General features: G+C 36.9%; 1 protein-coding gene across 5 annotated transcripts in view; it reads right to left on the reverse strand.

Moving 5' to 3' along the window:
- The window catches only part of CHD7 (chromodomain helicase DNA binding protein 7), a 187,221-nt gene that overhangs the window by 38,779 nt on the left and 131,667 nt on the right, over window positions 1-16,775 (reverse strand). For all 5 annotated transcript variants that reach the window (XM_078072358.1, XM_078072355.1, XM_078072356.1 and 2 more), the window contains 6 exons: window positions 11,473-11,587; window positions 8,188-8,271; window positions 6,446-6,583; window positions 6,228-6,349; window positions 5,621-5,864; window positions 4,122-4,298 (listed from right to left, as the gene is read on the reverse strand). In XM_078072358.1, the coding sequence (XP_077928484.1) occupies window positions 4,122-4,298; window positions 5,621-5,864; window positions 6,228-6,349; window positions 6,446-6,583; window positions 8,188-8,271; window positions 11,473-11,587 (880 nt within the window). The remainder of the gene's footprint in view (window positions 1-4,121; window positions 4,299-5,620; window positions 5,865-6,227; window positions 6,350-6,445; window positions 6,584-8,187; window positions 8,272-11,472; window positions 11,588-16,775) is intronic.

Here is a 16,775-nt window from a genome sequence, read left to right on the forward strand (position 1 = left end):
ATGCTTCTTTCTGTTCTCTACATCAACAGCGTTCTCTTCTCCCCATCTGCTTCCTGCATGACTCACTTTAGAGACAAAAGAAGGTCTTCTACATGCAACAGCATATGAAAAACTATTTTGTTCTGCAAAAATTTTAAACTAGCGAAGAGGTCAGCTTGGTTTTAAATACCACAATCACTTTTTCTTTTCTTTTTTTTTTTTTAAAGCAGATGCTATTTCTAACGTTGTTTCTTTGAACCAAGTTAGGTTATTTCTTTAAAATAATTCTTCCTGTTTATGAGCTCTTTCTCCAGCTTTCCTTATGCATCTATACCCTTGTCTTTGTATTTTATATATCCAACACAGAGGAGCTATTTCTCAGTGACCAGTTTTAACTATGGTGAGTTTATTCATCTTAAGGGTCTTATTACTTAATATTTTGTTTGGCCATTTGATACATAGTACAGCGAATAAAACTATTTCAGAAAGTGATCCAAAAAAAAAAAAAAAGAAGAAAGTGATCCTACCTTCTAGTAGGTTCAAATTATTCTGACTTAACGTGAAATCTGACAAGACTTGGTTGCCAAGGAGAGAGTATATACTCAGTAAATACTAGATAAATGATGTTAACTAGGGTAAGGACATGTTAATTTTCGTAATATCCACCATGTCTTATATGCCAATGAAGCTCTTTGAAAGTAAGGTAAAGCAGTTCAGTTTGCTTTTCTTTCTCCTTTTCTCCCTTTTGAATAAAGGTGTCTCTCAGGAAGATACACAGACCACCATCATCCTCAGACTCATTAACTTCATAAAGAGTAAGGAGTTTGCAAATCAGTTCAAGATTTTCTAATATAGGGGTGCCTGGGTGGCTCAGTCAGTTAAGCATCTGACTCTTGATTTAAGCTCAGGTCATGATCTCAGTGGTGTGAGATCAAGGCCTGCGTCGGTTTCCACGCTGGGTGTGGAGTCTGCTTGAGATTCTTCCTCTCCCTCTCCCTCTGCCCCTCCCTCCTCCATCTCTCTCTCTCAAAAAAAAAAAAAAAGAAAGAAAAGAAAAGAAAAGAACAGATACTCTAATATATAACCATATTGGTGGGTAACATGGGCCACAGTCCCTGACATACTTCGGTTTTGAATTACCTTATCCAAGAATTTTTTAAAACTGTCACAGACTCAGGAAAGAGCTATACTGATACTCTAAGATTGTCTCCCAGTTTTCTCCTATCCCTTATGATTGAGCTAAATCCTTAACCTCTAAACAAATACTTCAGAAAAAGCCTTTGAACTTACTCATTTCAAAATAAATATATATGAAAAAAGGAAAGGGGCTCCTTTTTTTTTTAAATTGAACACGGGGCTTAAACCCACAATTCTGAGACTAAGACCTGAGCAGAGATCAACTGAACCACCCAGGCGCCCTGAGAGGGACTCCTTTTTTATGCTGCTTTCCCTCAAGGGCTGTTTAAAGCCAGTTATCCCGAACGGTTACACACATGACATTTTTAAAAGGTTACATATGAGTAGTGGAATAAAACCAAGTTTCCATTTGAAAGTAACTGTGAAATAACATGTGATTAATACAGAGTGTCACAGAACGTCATGTAAGAGACGTTACATGCTAGCAGGCTTATCACCTCCAAGCTCAACTATGTCAGCAAATATGCTTTTGGTTTGAAAACATTACCATTCTTTTTAGCTCTGCTGGAGTGATGACCATTTAATTTTATTTCAGCAGACTCTTTAATTTGTGTGAGGCCTCCTGACAATGAAAGATGAGATGATAGAATCAACGAAGAACTACTACCACCTCCAGAGAATCCCCTCCTTGTCACCGAAAAGGAGATGGCTTTGCTTTCCAGAGCTCCCGCAGAGGATGGTGAAGACCATAAATGTCCCTCTACAAATCATCTTCACAAGCATTTCCTTTGTGATGGGAGAGCTGAAGACATTCATTGGCCCTCTCTTTCTGAGAATGCACTTGGAACATGATCCTCATCAAGTGCACCTTCATCCTGAGTCTAGTGCAAGAAACAGCAGTTCCCTCTGACCTGCTCTGTAGCCAGATAAACTCGTTATTTTCACTGTGACTTATTCCAGAAAAGAAGAATAAAAAATGGCCAGTGTATAAGTTCTCATGGTATTTACTGTAAATAAGGATTTAAAGGTCAACCAAGGAGTTGTTCAGAACTAGACAAATACAATTGCATTCTAATTCTAAACAACAGTACTGTGTTTCATCTTGAAAACATCGTTCTAAGAAAAATTCTTGATTGTCAGAAAAACAATTATTTTGTTCATGTGCTTATCAGAGTTTCCCAGTGGGTGAGCCAAGAACGAGTTACAGGTACGCAAGTCCTTGAGGCAGCCGGCAAGGGCTGAGAGTCAGATCCCAGGGCTGGTCACCTGTGGCAGCGGGCAGCGTTCTCGGCTTGCCCCACCATGACATGCTGTAATGGTACACACAGAATATTACCACTTTCTAGATGTGCCATTATGTGAAAAAAGGTTAGGGAACACTGAAGTACGTAACAGAAAAATTATCTCGATAAGAGATTCTAATCCATTAATGAACTGTTACTACAAACAACAGAAAACTGTTTCAAGTCTCCCAATGACAATTAGACTATATGATGTTGACAGCATTTAACTCAACTGTATGCACCAATGGAGGACTGTTTTGCAGTAAGAATCGACTGCCTGGGAGCACATAAACTAATAATAGGAAACAACTTAGATAAACTCAGATGGCTATTTAAGCCTTCAGAAAATGGTGGTCTGTCTTTTCTGTGGACCACTGTAAAGATGGGTCCCTACTCGGAAGATGGAGTTAGGTATTTCATGAACACTCACATTTGCCTGCAAATGTAATGCCCAAGTGCTGCCTGGAGAGACCAAATACAGTCCCGGAGTTTCTCTTTTCCATGTGCTCGCCTATGTCTTCACGGCTGGTCACTGTTTATAAGTGTTCTCCTTTCTTTTGTGGATTGGTCACCAAATAATATAAACTGATTTGAGAAAGGTCTTAGGATGGGAAATCCCATCCTTAATAGAATAATTCAGTCAAACTTTTTCCCTTTAAACAAAGCTAGATTTTGTTTGTTTTTAATTAAAAGAATCACTGGCTAATGAATAAAAGAAATTGCTTCAAAGAACCAGCTGCAACAAAAAGCTTTTAAGTGTTCTTTTTGGTAGTCCCAGTCTTCATTAACAAAATTTATAGCCATGAATGTATAGAATGTTCTCCCCATCTCAAACTCTCAATTAACAAGAGATCAAATTAATCTACTGAAGTCAACATCAAAGAGATTTTAAAAATCTTTTGCACTTTTTAGAAACTCAGGAAAACATCCAATGTTACTGAATGACAGTAACATTGCTTTTAAAATGTACATTAAAAATGAAAACAAGTGATCAAAACCCACCTTGCAAACTACAGAGAACAAAGAAGTCTGAGGATGACTGAAGTCATGTAATAATTTCTGCTAGGAAACCAAACACACAGAAGCATGGAACAGAAAATCAATCAAATCCTACCACCTCTATATTATCCCGTAACACTCCTACTGAAAACAATCTAGAAAAATCTAACCAGAAAAACCTGACCACCTCTTAGGAAGCAGGGAGAGTATGGGGTAAGTGTAGTGTAAAACTCCAGATCAAATTCAAGGTCTTGTAATGCCCCAAACTTCTAAGTGTCTGTGTGAACTTGACCAATTCCAGGTATTAACCCATACAAAGAACTTGCATCTACAAGTCCTACCGGATCTAATGTGCCAAAACCATTGAGCCCTGGAATATAACTTCATTATCATCACTGGGACAATGCCTGGCCCACCAAGGTTATGAAATGGCAGTATTTATAAACAAAAGGGAAAAGCAAATATTTGAAACTCATTTCAGTGAAAATATCCTGACTTATACCCTACTGTAATACAATCATGCAAAGAAACCAGCCAACAATATATAGGATCGAGAAGGGTAGCAACTTTTGAGTAACTAAAAGCTCAGGAGGACCTATCACCTTATTTGACAGGCTTTAAAAACACCCTACACAGGTTATCAGTCACATTCAGAGCAGCGGGAACAATGAGTCAGTAACAATTCTGTTCAGGTTCAATGGAATCATCAATATGATCACTGACCAAGTCCATCATCTTGAGCCCCTCCAGCAGCTTGCAGTTCCTATTCTTCAGCCTGTGGGCTTCATCAATGACTACACAGCGCCATGGAATATTCCGCAGCTCAGGACAATCCGTCAAAATCATCTCAAATGTAGTGATGATGGCATGAAACTTATAGGACCCTTTTATCACTCGACCCTATGAGAACAGTTCTAAATTATTATTTAGCATTAGAGATTACATTAACTTTGATTAATAAATAGCATAAAACAGATGTATTTATCTTTCGGGGACATCTTTATTTTAGGTAACACTTGTATTTTGTTTTCCAGGTGTTTTGCAGGGAAGCTTTAAAACCCTTTTCCTTTTTAAAGAAATCTGAAAATCGTTAGTAAAATTTCCTATCCAATTTCCCTACAGATCATATGTAGTAAAGTGCCACTAACTGTGGTCATCCTAGTTACATCCTACAGACCCCCAAAAGGTGAAAAGCCAAGGGGATTATGTACTAAGGCAGCTTTTAAAAACTTTTTTACTGTTTAAAACCTTTTACTTTTTTTTTTTTTTTTAACCTTTGTTAACTTATTTTTTACTATTGAAGTGCTAAATGAAAACAACCATTCACTTAGGGTAGAACTTACAACCATCTCTCAAATCTAGAGATAAACACCAAAATAGATTTCAATATTTTTCTCCTTGAAGTATTTAATTGCAGATTTTATACTTAAAGCAAACCTATAAAACAAAACTCTGTCCTATTTCCAGTAATAGGACTTCTCCTTACCACCTTATATAAGCTTAAAACTATTTTAGCAGATACTATTCTTGTCATTTATAATGCTTCACTGTCAGTATCATAGAATAACTGTATACAGGTAAGAAGCATAAGTAAAAAATTATACCAAGTGGGGTGCCTGGGTGGCTCAGGTGGTTAAGCCACTGCCTTCGGCTCAGGTCATGATCCTGGAGTCCCGGGATCGAGTCCCGCATCGGGCTCCCTGCTCAGCAGGGAGCCTGCTTCGCCCTCTGACCCTCCCCCCTCTCATGCTCTCTCTCCCTCATTCTCTCAAATAAATAAATAAAATCTTTAAAAAAAAAAATTATACCAAGTGCTACTAAGAGAGCAGAAGTTATTCCCTTTGGGTGTATTTCACTCAACATGAAATGCCTAATAATTTCTACTTCCACTTACATTTAATAACACCATTTTCTGTTTAGCTTTTTCTTAGGCTTGCAAAATAAAACCAATTAGCATATCAAAACATTAAATGATTTTCCACAGTCACCCAAGGTGAAAATATTTCATTTATTCTTATCAGATAATCAGAACCACCAAAGCTGTAAAAATTAGCTGTATTTATAAGATGCGAAAATATAACACAATTGGGTAAGAAATCTAAAGCAAATTTCTCAATTTTGTAAAACCTAGACCTTCCCCCAAAATGTCTGAGACCATTTTAATATCCAGTGCCTTAAAACGTACATAATAGGAATAAAGAATACCACTTGTGACATTTTACCTGGGGATCTTTGAAGTACATTTCATACAACTGAATGGTCCGACGACTAGCTTGACTCCCATGATACACAACCACATTCAACTCTGTCCAGGTACGGAATTCCCTTTCCCAGTTGGGGATTGTGGACAATGGGGCAATTACTAAAAAAGGGCCATGGATTCCTTTCAAATATATCTCATAGAGAAATGTAATGGACTGGATAGTTTTTCCCAAACCCATTTCATCTGCTAAAATGCAGTTTCGCCTTTGGGAAGGAAATAAAACACAAAAAGTTTAATAAGTACAGATATTAGACACTGCTTTCTTTTCACAAAACATATACTATTATAATCACAAATGCATATCTCAAATGTTCTCTTAGTTCAACAAAATACATTTTCAAACAAAATTCTCTAAGGCATAAAAATTATTTCTACATATGTCTTATCAATATCTCTGTATTAATGTTTGTTGGATAAATATTAAGCATACTTCCAATCCTGGCTGTTTTTCATAATTCTTATTAGAGATTAAAGTGTGACATTATTTGATTAATATTTTCAATGACTACAAAGGAAAACAGCTATAGGCCTTCTTAAAAGTGAAGAAAAACATGCTTTTTACATACATGTTGTACCAATTGAAAAGTAGCCAGTTTACTCCCTCCAACTGGTATTCCCTGAGTTTGTTATTGTTTTTGTACTCCCTGGAACTCTCCGATTTCTTCCAATCATCAGCAGGAGGTCGCTCCTGTTTCAAATATAGTAAATCCCATTAGTGGTTTCTCCAAGACCACACCACTATGCTATTTTCAAATTAAATCCTTCACCATTAGCCAAGTCTTACCACACGCTCTGTTTCTGGCTCCCTGGACATTAGTTTCTCAAACTCTTCGATCTTCGCTTGATCTATGTCCTGCTTTAGCTCCCACGTGCTGTCTTCGTAAGGCAGGGAGCACCACTTCACCAGATAGTGAGTCACAGGCTGGGCCAGGTTTAAATAAATTAGAATTGGGTTCATTTGATCGAAATACACACACACACACACACACACACACACACACACACGTACATTACTTATTGAGAGACACGACCCCAGCAACAGTAAGAATGAGTTGGTAGAACTTTATTTAAAACTACAACCATTACACAGTCATCCCTAGTTAACGGTATCAAGCACAAACTAGAAATAATATTACTGGGTATCATCAGAACAAGCTAATTTTTATCGAATTCACTGCTATGTTCAAGCCAAAAAATATAAAGAAATGGCTTGTAAATAACACAGCTGAATTTAAGCCTTATTCTTATCTGTGCAAATCATTTAACGGGTGTCTGATTCAGACTTACATGGTAAATCATCATAGTATATTTACATTATTGGCTAGTTTCTTAAAGAATGAGAAACAAGCTTGAATTTATTAGTATCTCTGCCTTTTTCTTAAAGAGAGAGGTATTGTTTGTATCCAATCCCTTTAAAGACACCTGGCTGGCTCAGTCAGAAGAGCATGCGACCCTTAATCTTGAGGTCATAAATTTGGGCCCCACACTGGGCGTAGAGATTACTTAATTAAAACTTTAAAAAAATAAATAAATAAAAAATATAGTGTTTGAGCTCTCATAGATTGGAGAACAAAATATGTTGGGTAATGCAGATCAACAGGATTTCCTTTGTCTTTCTTCTAGAAAATACTTGGGTGGTCAACCTTCACTTCAAGACTAAGGTACACCTGGTTGTGATGTTAAAAACACCCACTGTGCTACATAAATATGCAAGAAAACAATTTTCTTTTAAGTACAACTAAATAAAGCTAGAAAAGTAAACATCATGTTACAGACACAGTCCTTGAAACATCATGGACTTCATGATACAGAGTTTGGGAAAAAAAAAAAATGGGAGTTCATTGCAGACTCTCACTAGATAAGCAAGATCTAAACATTTTATATAAAATTTAATTTACACAAAGAAGCCAAGAATGACAGAACTCATGGTGGGTGCATATATCATTCCTGAGACAATATGCTCAGGAAGGCACTAGACTTGTCTTCACCCCTACTGCCCTAATCAACCGTCCTTTACAACCTCACAGAGTTCTGCAAAGCAACCTGAGAAATGCCAAGATCTCATAAAGAGAATTATTTTACATTGTCCTCTGGGCACTACATTAAATGAGGTCCATCAACTTCACTAAGGATGTACAATGTTAAGTAACATTAAATTCCATTCTGCTACAAGAGCACTCTTAATTATGTATGGGAAATTTGTGCTTCATACTGGGTTTATACCAAACTGTATTGCATTCTTCTTTATTGATCATATTCTGAAACCGTGTAAAATGCCAATGTATTTGTTTCATATTGAAAATTGATTTCTTTTAAAAAGCTCGCACACTAAACAAAGAACACACTGAGTGCTCTTATTAGGTCATAAAACTAGTAGTCAGTCAAAAGCTTCAGTTAAATTTAGACCAACTGTGTCACCATCCAGGGCTCTGACCAGGACCAGATCTAGGATTCCATAATCATTCTCTGTAAACACACTTAAACCGTCTGAGTCACTGCCCCCTAATACAAATGATCTTCTGTTACCTCTCCCCGTTCATCTGTGCTACGTGCAAAGTCCATTATCCGGTCAACCTCCACATAATCTGGATTAAAAAGCTCATCTTCAATCTGCACCAAAGGAAAACAAAGTTAAAATGTTTATTTAATTCCTAAGAGTAAACGTTATTTCACTTTTCACCAGGCAATAATATCTTGGGTCACAGCAAAATAAAATTTATATTTGGCAAATTCTATTATATTAATTGAAATGCTACAATTTAGCAAAATCATTCCCCATGAGGAAATCAGACTTCTCAGACTTTGTTAACTGGGTCTTTTAATTACTGTGTGAAACCTTTTTACTGTGAGAGAATGTTTAGGAATATTTTAAATGAAGTGTGAAATTACAATTCACTAATGAGCAATCCAAAAGGCTTATGGCATGCAATGCATTTAGTATTCTCGAAACTACAGCTTGCAGTAAAGACTCAGAGCCATGCACAGTAAGTGCTACCTCATAACTACTGGAGTTGTCTGAGGCCTTACAGCATCACTTACACAATGCTATTCCAAAGACAAAAACAATGAAACCAGTGAATTTCCTATTTTAGTGTGAATAGTTTAGGGTGTCTGGTCGTCTTCACTAATCAATATTAGTACCTCATTTGAATATGGTCTTATCGTTAATCTAAGCGTTCTAATGATTTATTTGTACTGAATATAGAGCAGCTGGCTAAAAATATTAAGGATGAAGAAATGAGGCTTAAATAATTGGGTTATTTAGCCAATGTATTAACAATCTTTACAAAAGTAAAGTAATACTAAATTGCTTGCAAAGTTATCTCCTATAAGAGAACAGAATAACAGAAGATGGCTCAAAGAGAAATTACAGACTATGCCATACTTTAAAGAAGTCAGAGTCAGGCAAGTTAGAAAACAGAAGACACATTCTTATGTGTTCCTCGAGATGAATTTATCAGTAACATAACTGCATTAAAAGGCTTCTGCAAGACATATTAGAAGTCACTTAGACACCGTTCATATCCTCTAAATTGCAGGCTGAAAAGATAAGCTGTTTGGTCACAGTCGGCTCAAGGATAGCAAACATTCTCTGGGCTACTGTGTCCATTTAAAACGTCTGGTTTGGGTCCTTTGAACTCTGAATTATGAAAAAAAATCAGAAATACAAAAATGTGTTTCAAATGCCTCGGGCCCTTACACAGCGTTGATTAGTAAGGCAAAAAATTCATTGAAAACATTCAGTTCATTTAAAATGTTAATGTATTAATGCACTGGCTTTGTCAAAAGCTTCTAGGTTTAGGTACACAATATGTATGCATTATTCATATACAGCATGAACACTGAAAACTTTCCATAAACTAGGTTTTGATGATAAAAGCTCCTTTTAAGACCCCTTGTTCTTAAATGGCAGCTTTCACTGATGAATTAAAATCCTTAACCTTACTCCTAAACATTTCCATCCTTCTAGTGAGTAATCTGCGCCATCATGCATGTGATGCAATTTCCAATTTAAACAAAGATTTTAGTTGCAGCGGACTTGTAAGGGCGCCTAAGGTGAAACAAAGAATGCAAAAGCAGTCATAATTAAAAATCCCAAAGTAGCAGAACCGTGGAACACCTGAAACCAGGACCGTCTATGGAACAGGGCGTGTGTGTGTGTGTGTGTGTGTGTGTGTATAAAAGAGAAAGAGAGGAAAGGAGTTGCTATCCTTTTGTGCTTGCCCTCAGAGCATCTTTTCGGACTGAAGTTTCTGCTACTTCCACTTGGGACAAAACTTAAGATTTCTAGTTGCCAAGTTACCACTCAAGATAATGTATGTCACTTGTGGTACAGGATATTCACATAGGTAGACCCAAATAGATAAGGCTACATAGCTAGGGCCAGGCACAAATCCCTAAATTGCATCTGACACCAGCAAACAGATTCCAAATAAATTTCATAAACAGAACCAGGACTTAAGGATGGGGGCGGGGGGTGTTCCACGGCACTCTTGCCTTCTCCCTCCACTGATCCATGGAGAATAGGTCACCGGAACACATGGTATCTCTTTCTAAAAGAAAGCTAATGATGTCAACTTGCCTAATGTCACCAACATTTAACTTCAGTTTCATTAAGAAGGGCACAAAAAATAGGATTTTATGGTATTTCTTAGGAACTGCCCTATCAAAAAAAAAAAAAATCACTTAAATATTCTCTGAGAGGTGAGTGAGTCACATGTGAGTAACTCCATTCCCCTCAGTGTTAATTACTGCACTGCAAAGAAGCTGAACCATCAGGAAAGGGGGTGATGCAGACATATGTCCAATAAAACTACCACCACCCAATCACCCATCTAATACAAACTTTACAATCTGCCTGTTGGGAGCATGGAAATCAGATTCCAGAAGAACACAGACTTGTCACCTGAGATTATAAGGATTTTATGACATAAAAATACTGAACACTCTTCCGTCCCCACCCCACCCCATGTCCAAAAAGGGGAGGGGGTGTGAAGTAGGTTGTGAAACAGGTATTATTTTGCATCAAATTTCACACTTCTTTGCAGTTTACATTTTGTTGACTCCTTTATGGAAAGGAAAACTAATAAATCAGCAAGTTTAATCTTTCAATGTAAAGGTTTCTCTTTTATCTTCTTGAGGCTGTGAAATCAAACTGGTGAGCAAAAGTCCAGAGACCTCAGCAAGCAGTCTGCAAAAACACTTTTTAATGCAATCGAGTACCCTGGAGAACTTGGCACTTCTTTCAAAAAATGCAGATTTCCTTCCCTGCCCTAGGTATGGTTACCTTTCTATCATTGATAACTTAGAATAAAGGGAGACAGGCAAAGACATTATACCAACTTCTATACTACAGCACATCATTTGTAAAAATGAGCTTAGTAAACTCTGTAATCGGGCATTAACTTGAACAAAAGAAATCCGCCACATTCTTTCCTTAATAGAAGTAACTTATATTCTAGAAATTGTACTTAATACTTACTGTAGAGTCTTTACCTCACTAAATCTTAATAGAACTTTTATAAACTGACTTTTTTCACCATCTGCTAACTGTACTTTCATTACAAGATTTTAATGATACCATCATATTTCCACATAATAAGGACCAGTATCTTCTAGGCTAAGTAACAGGAAGAATGAGAAATTTCCTGTTTACAAATTTTTTTTTAGCAATAACCAGTTACCAATATGCAAGTAACAGCACCAAATGAGGGAAACTAGTTTTTCTTAGTAATTTGCTAAACTAAAATTCAAAATTCAGAACACTTTAATAAGGTTACTACTTAAGAAAATTAACTGGGTATTTCATACCTCTGAAAGGAATTTGTTCTGGCCCTGCTTTGCCTTAAATCGTTTGATCTTTTGCTGAATTCTCTTATCTTTTTCCAGATCTTCTACAGATGCCCATTGACAATGAAGATAAGAGCTAAAAGAATAAAATAATATACTTGAAAAACATGTAGAAAATAATCTTTTATTATTCCCAAAAAATCAACTAAATAATGAACGAAATAAGCGGTTTACCTACTAATAGAGGCTGCTGATCAACATTCAATACAATTATTCATGTTTGAGAATAAGAAAAAAAATCAATAATTGTGCCTGAAATTTGTCTTCCGTCCTGAGCCTCCAGCTCTCCTATTTATCTCCCATTAAAAAAAGAAAAGGACCTACTAACAAGCTGTTTTCATAAGTGAATGGATTACACTTCAATAAAAAACAATTAGCACTACAGGGTGGCCTTAATTATGAATTTACATTTTGAGCCTTTTATCATTAATTGAGAAATAAAAGGTTTTCATCAAGTTAAGAGAATTCAGATTTAAAACAGCAAAGGTAAACATAACTTAGTCCTTCTAGAGCAATCCGAGAGAAAAGAACCCTCACCTGCTCTCTGAACACCCATGCCCCAACCAGCCCTGGTCAGTTTCTGCCCTGCCAGCCTCATTCATCCAGGAGCTCTGAAATGATGTCTCTTGGACCCCCGTGAATTTGTCACTCTCTACTGTGTACCTGGTCCTCGCACTGAGCCAGTCCCCTCCTCTTCAGATTCACCATGCCTGCTCCGAGCACAGGTGTTCTCTCTAACCTCAACTTGAACACTCTCACCCTCCCTTATGCTTCCCTGAGACTCACAGGTATATAGTTAATATTTTACGGTAGCTTTGACATTCTTTGGTTTGCTATTTCAATACTCTTTTGTACCATCATTTTCTCCCTGTCCCAGATAGCCTGGACTGTCTCTTATTTCTCTTTCTGGTGATGACATTAAAAAGAAATGAGGTGCCTGAATATGTACCTATTTCAAAATCAAGGTACTACTACTCTTAGAAATTATGCAGCCATTCTAAAATCTGTCAAAAATGATTAATGACATGGGAAAGGCTTATGATATTAAGTGTCATATCATTTATATTTATGTAAAGTCTAATATGCAAAAGGTAGGACTGATTTAGTCCTACAATTGACTGACAGAGACAAGGACTTTAAATACGTATGCTTCGATAGGATAGGAATTGATATAAACCCTGTACACACATACACACAGAGAAAAAAGACTAGATGAAAACGCATCAATATGTGAATAATGATATTTTCTGGGTGGTAAGACTGCAAGTATTTTCTTTTCTACTTTCAAGTACTTTCCCAATTTCCAATAAGTAATATGCAATACTGTTACTGCATATTATCAAGAAACAAATATTATAAAAAATAACCTAGTCTAGTCTACTTATTGGATAGAAAAAGGCATGGGTGCAAGTCAACACTCTGTCTTTGCTGAGGTACACATGCCTTTAAAGCACCACCAGTGTGGCTGTGAAGTGGACACAGGCATCAGTCTCACTCTTCCTCTTGTAAAATGGGCTGGAATTTTTGGATACTGACTCTGCTTTCCTAAATGGAGAAAAACCACAGACTCTTCCACTAAGATCAGAAAGAAGGCAAGCATGCCCACTGCCTCCACTATTTTTTTTTTTTTTAAAGATTTTATTTATTTGACAGAGCGAGAGCAGGAACACAAGCAGGGAGAGTGGAAGAGGGAGAAGCAGGCCTCCCGCGGAGCAGGGAGCCCGATGCGGGGCTTGATCCCAGGACCCTGGGATCATGACCCAAGCCAAAGGCAGATGCCTAACGACTGAGCCACCCAGGCGCCCCCCACTGCTTCCACTATTATTCAATATTGTATTTGAGGCATTAGCCAATGCTATTAGACAAGAGAAAACAAGGGGAGCAATAATTGGAAAGTAAGAAACAAAACTATCTCTATTTGCAAATGATATGATTGCATAACTGGAAAACCCTAGAGAGTCAATTAGAAAACTACTAATTCAAATAATAAAATGAAATAATTTAGCAATGTAGCAGGATATAAAATTAACATACAGAAGCCAATAGCTTCCATTTACACAAACAATAACCAGCTAGAAGATACAACGGTAGAGAAAACCTCTTTTACGTTATCAACAAGATTAAATGCTTAGCAATAAATTTAACAACAAAAAAAAATGTGTGAAATTTACATAAGGAAATATTTAAAACCCTTCTAAAAGACACAAAAATAAGCTGGACCAACTAGAAAGACATCCTTATTTTTAGATAGCATGAGTCAACGTCATAAATCATAAATTTGTAAATGTAACACAATATACGTATAAATAAAATATAAACAAGCATTTTTATGGTGCTGGACAGGTTAATACTGACTTATATATAAAAATAAACATGCAAGAACATCCAGGAAAACACTAAAAAGGAAAAGTTTTTAGGGGAAACTAGATATACCAGATATTAAAATACACTATAAAGCCTTTATAAGTAGAACAGTGTGCTACTGGCTCATGAATAGACAGGCAGACCAAAGGATTAAAATATGGTATAGGGGCACCTGGGTGGAGCACCCAATACTTGATTTTGGCTTAGGTCAGGATCTCAGGGTCATGAGATCGAGCTCATTGCAGGTTCTCTCTCCCCCTCTGGCCCTCCCCTGCTCTCTCTCTCTCTCTCTAAAAAAAAAAAAAAAGGTACAAATATATTTCCAAATAAATACATAAATTTAGTACATGATAAGGGTTACATCTCAAATCACTGGGACAAAGATGGACTTTGTAAATAATGGTGCTAGAACAACAATATTTGGAAAAGTATAAAATCAGAACAACAAAATATTATTGTGTTTTATACCATACTGAAGAATAAACACTAAGTGGATTAAGCATCTGTATACAGAAAATGAGACCATGTAGGTACTAGAGGAAAACATGGCAAATTCCTCTTTAACCTGGGGATAGGGAAAAGCTTTCTAGCTATGGCTCAAAAGCCATATCCAATAAGAGAAAAGATTAATAAATCTAACAACATAAAAATTTCTTTAATTTACAGTGCAATAAAAATATAAAGTCAAAGGACAACTGAAATTGGGAAAGCATAATTGCAACATATAACACAGAAAAAGGACTAAAGCACAACAGAAAAATGGGCAGAAGACATAAACACACACCTGACAAAAGAAAATATAAAAATGGTCATTAAATTTATGAAAAGATGTTCTCATTCACAAATAAAAAAAAAAAAAACTAAAGCGAAATACAATTTCTCCCCAAAAATGAAACCACCATACTACGTTGGAAAGGTTGCAGGGAAAGAGGTGGTCTCTTGCACTGTTGGTAGGAAGGCAAAGGGCCATCCCCTTACGGAAGGGAATGCGGCAATACCTAACAGAACTACATATATATTCGCCTTTGAATATAGCAATCCCACTCCTAGGAATTCACCCTCAAATTGTGCCTCCAACAATTCGAAAATATATAGGCATGAGAATATATACTGTAGCACTGTCTGTAGCTATAAAATATCAGAAGCCATTTACATGCCCACATACATAAGAGACTGGTTGGATGAGCGATGATACAGCCATGCAGTGGAGTAGTACACAGCAGTAACAAAGAATGAAGAAGACTTATGGATTGATATTAACTTCCAAATATAGTATTATTAAAAAGCAAAGTGCAAATGTGTACTGATAGTTGCTATTTTGTATGTAAGAAAGAAGAGGAAAATAATATATATTTTATATATATAAAATATTTTTATGTATATGTATTTACACACACACTCACACACACATATATATACATATGTATGTTATCTGCATGTTCATGCCAAAAATTACAGAAAGGATAAATCTGGGATTAGTGACAAGGTAAGTAGGAATGGGGTGGAAGGGAAGGGAAAAGGACGTGCTCTTCATGAACTTGAAAAGAAGAAAATAAGATCAACAATAATGGTGGGTAGTTGAGGCACCTGGGTGGCTCAGTCGGTTAAGGGTCTGACTTCGGCTTAGGTCATGATCTCAGGGTCCTAGAACTGAGCACCATGTCTGGCTTCCTGCTCAGTGGGGAGTCTGCTTCTCCCTCTCACTCTGCCTCACTCCACTGCTCGTGTTCTCTCTCTCTCTCAGATAAACATATAAAATCTTAAAAAAAAAAAAAAAAGAATGGTGGGGTGCTAAAATGGAATATAAATACAGACCGGAACTAAAGACCAAACTGAGTATCAAATAAATAACATAACCACCCTGAAAGGGGGGCAGGGGGAAGAGAAGAATAAACCCAAGAAAGTTCTGAACCAAGTATTTAGCTTCTAAAAACCCTCTGGCTAAATACAAAAATTCTAAACACTGAATGAACTTTATAGTTGGTAGGCTTCTTTTCCACAAAAATATGGTCCAGTAAATTGGAAAACACTTCCTGTATATTCTAGGACTGACAAATAAGCAAACATATTAGGGATAATAAGAGCCAGGTTTCTCCTGATTGAATAAGGGAGTCATTACTATTAGAAGGAGAAAGGACTGAATGAGCCCTGTGGTGCTGTTGAAATAAAACCAAAACTACTGCTATAAAGGCATTGATTCTCATCGCTGTTAGTTAAGTAGATAGGTAGGTACACAGAGGTATGTGTGTATGTGTAATAAACGTGTGTACATGTAACATGTATCATGCACACGTGCATGCACATGCATAGACATGTGCAGGGGGCCCACCTAGCCCTCTCCACTGAGAGGCCCCAGAAGCGCGGACTCCCCTGCAGCAATGAGCACACCTAGTACTCAACTCGTGGTTTCTAAATGCCATTCTCCAGTAGAAACAACCAAGGCTCTTTGGAGAAATAACCTATTCCAGGACTTAAACAGGGAAATTACAAGATGAGTCTGGAATATCTTCTGGTGTCAGAAAGTAAGGAAGTGCTCAAAGAAGCATGGGGACAAAGCAAAGGGAGACAGGATCCAACCTGAAGGGGCTCCCACTGGCCAAATCTGGGATAATGTGAGCAAAGCAAATACTGATATGATAATAAAGAATTATGGCCCATTGAATAAAATAGGACTCTGCAAGTCTACACAGCCACAAAGAAGCAAATTTAGGTCAAATTCTCCCTTACGGCGGAAACCCAACTAATACATTTAGAATGGGTGATGGAATAAGTAAATCCTCACTTAGCAACTATTATCACATTTAACAGTCTCAAAAATATCTTTCCAGAAGATACTTTTTTAATTATAAAAAGGACAACAGGAATTCTTTATACCATTTTGCAATTTTTCTGTAAATCTG

The sequence above is a fragment of the Halichoerus grypus genome, chromosome 5 (genome assembly GCF_964656455.1).
Source record: "Halichoerus grypus chromosome 5, mHalGry1.hap1.1, whole genome shotgun sequence".
Classification (NCBI taxonomy): domain Eukaryota; kingdom Metazoa; phylum Chordata; class Mammalia; order Carnivora; family Phocidae; genus Halichoerus; species Halichoerus grypus.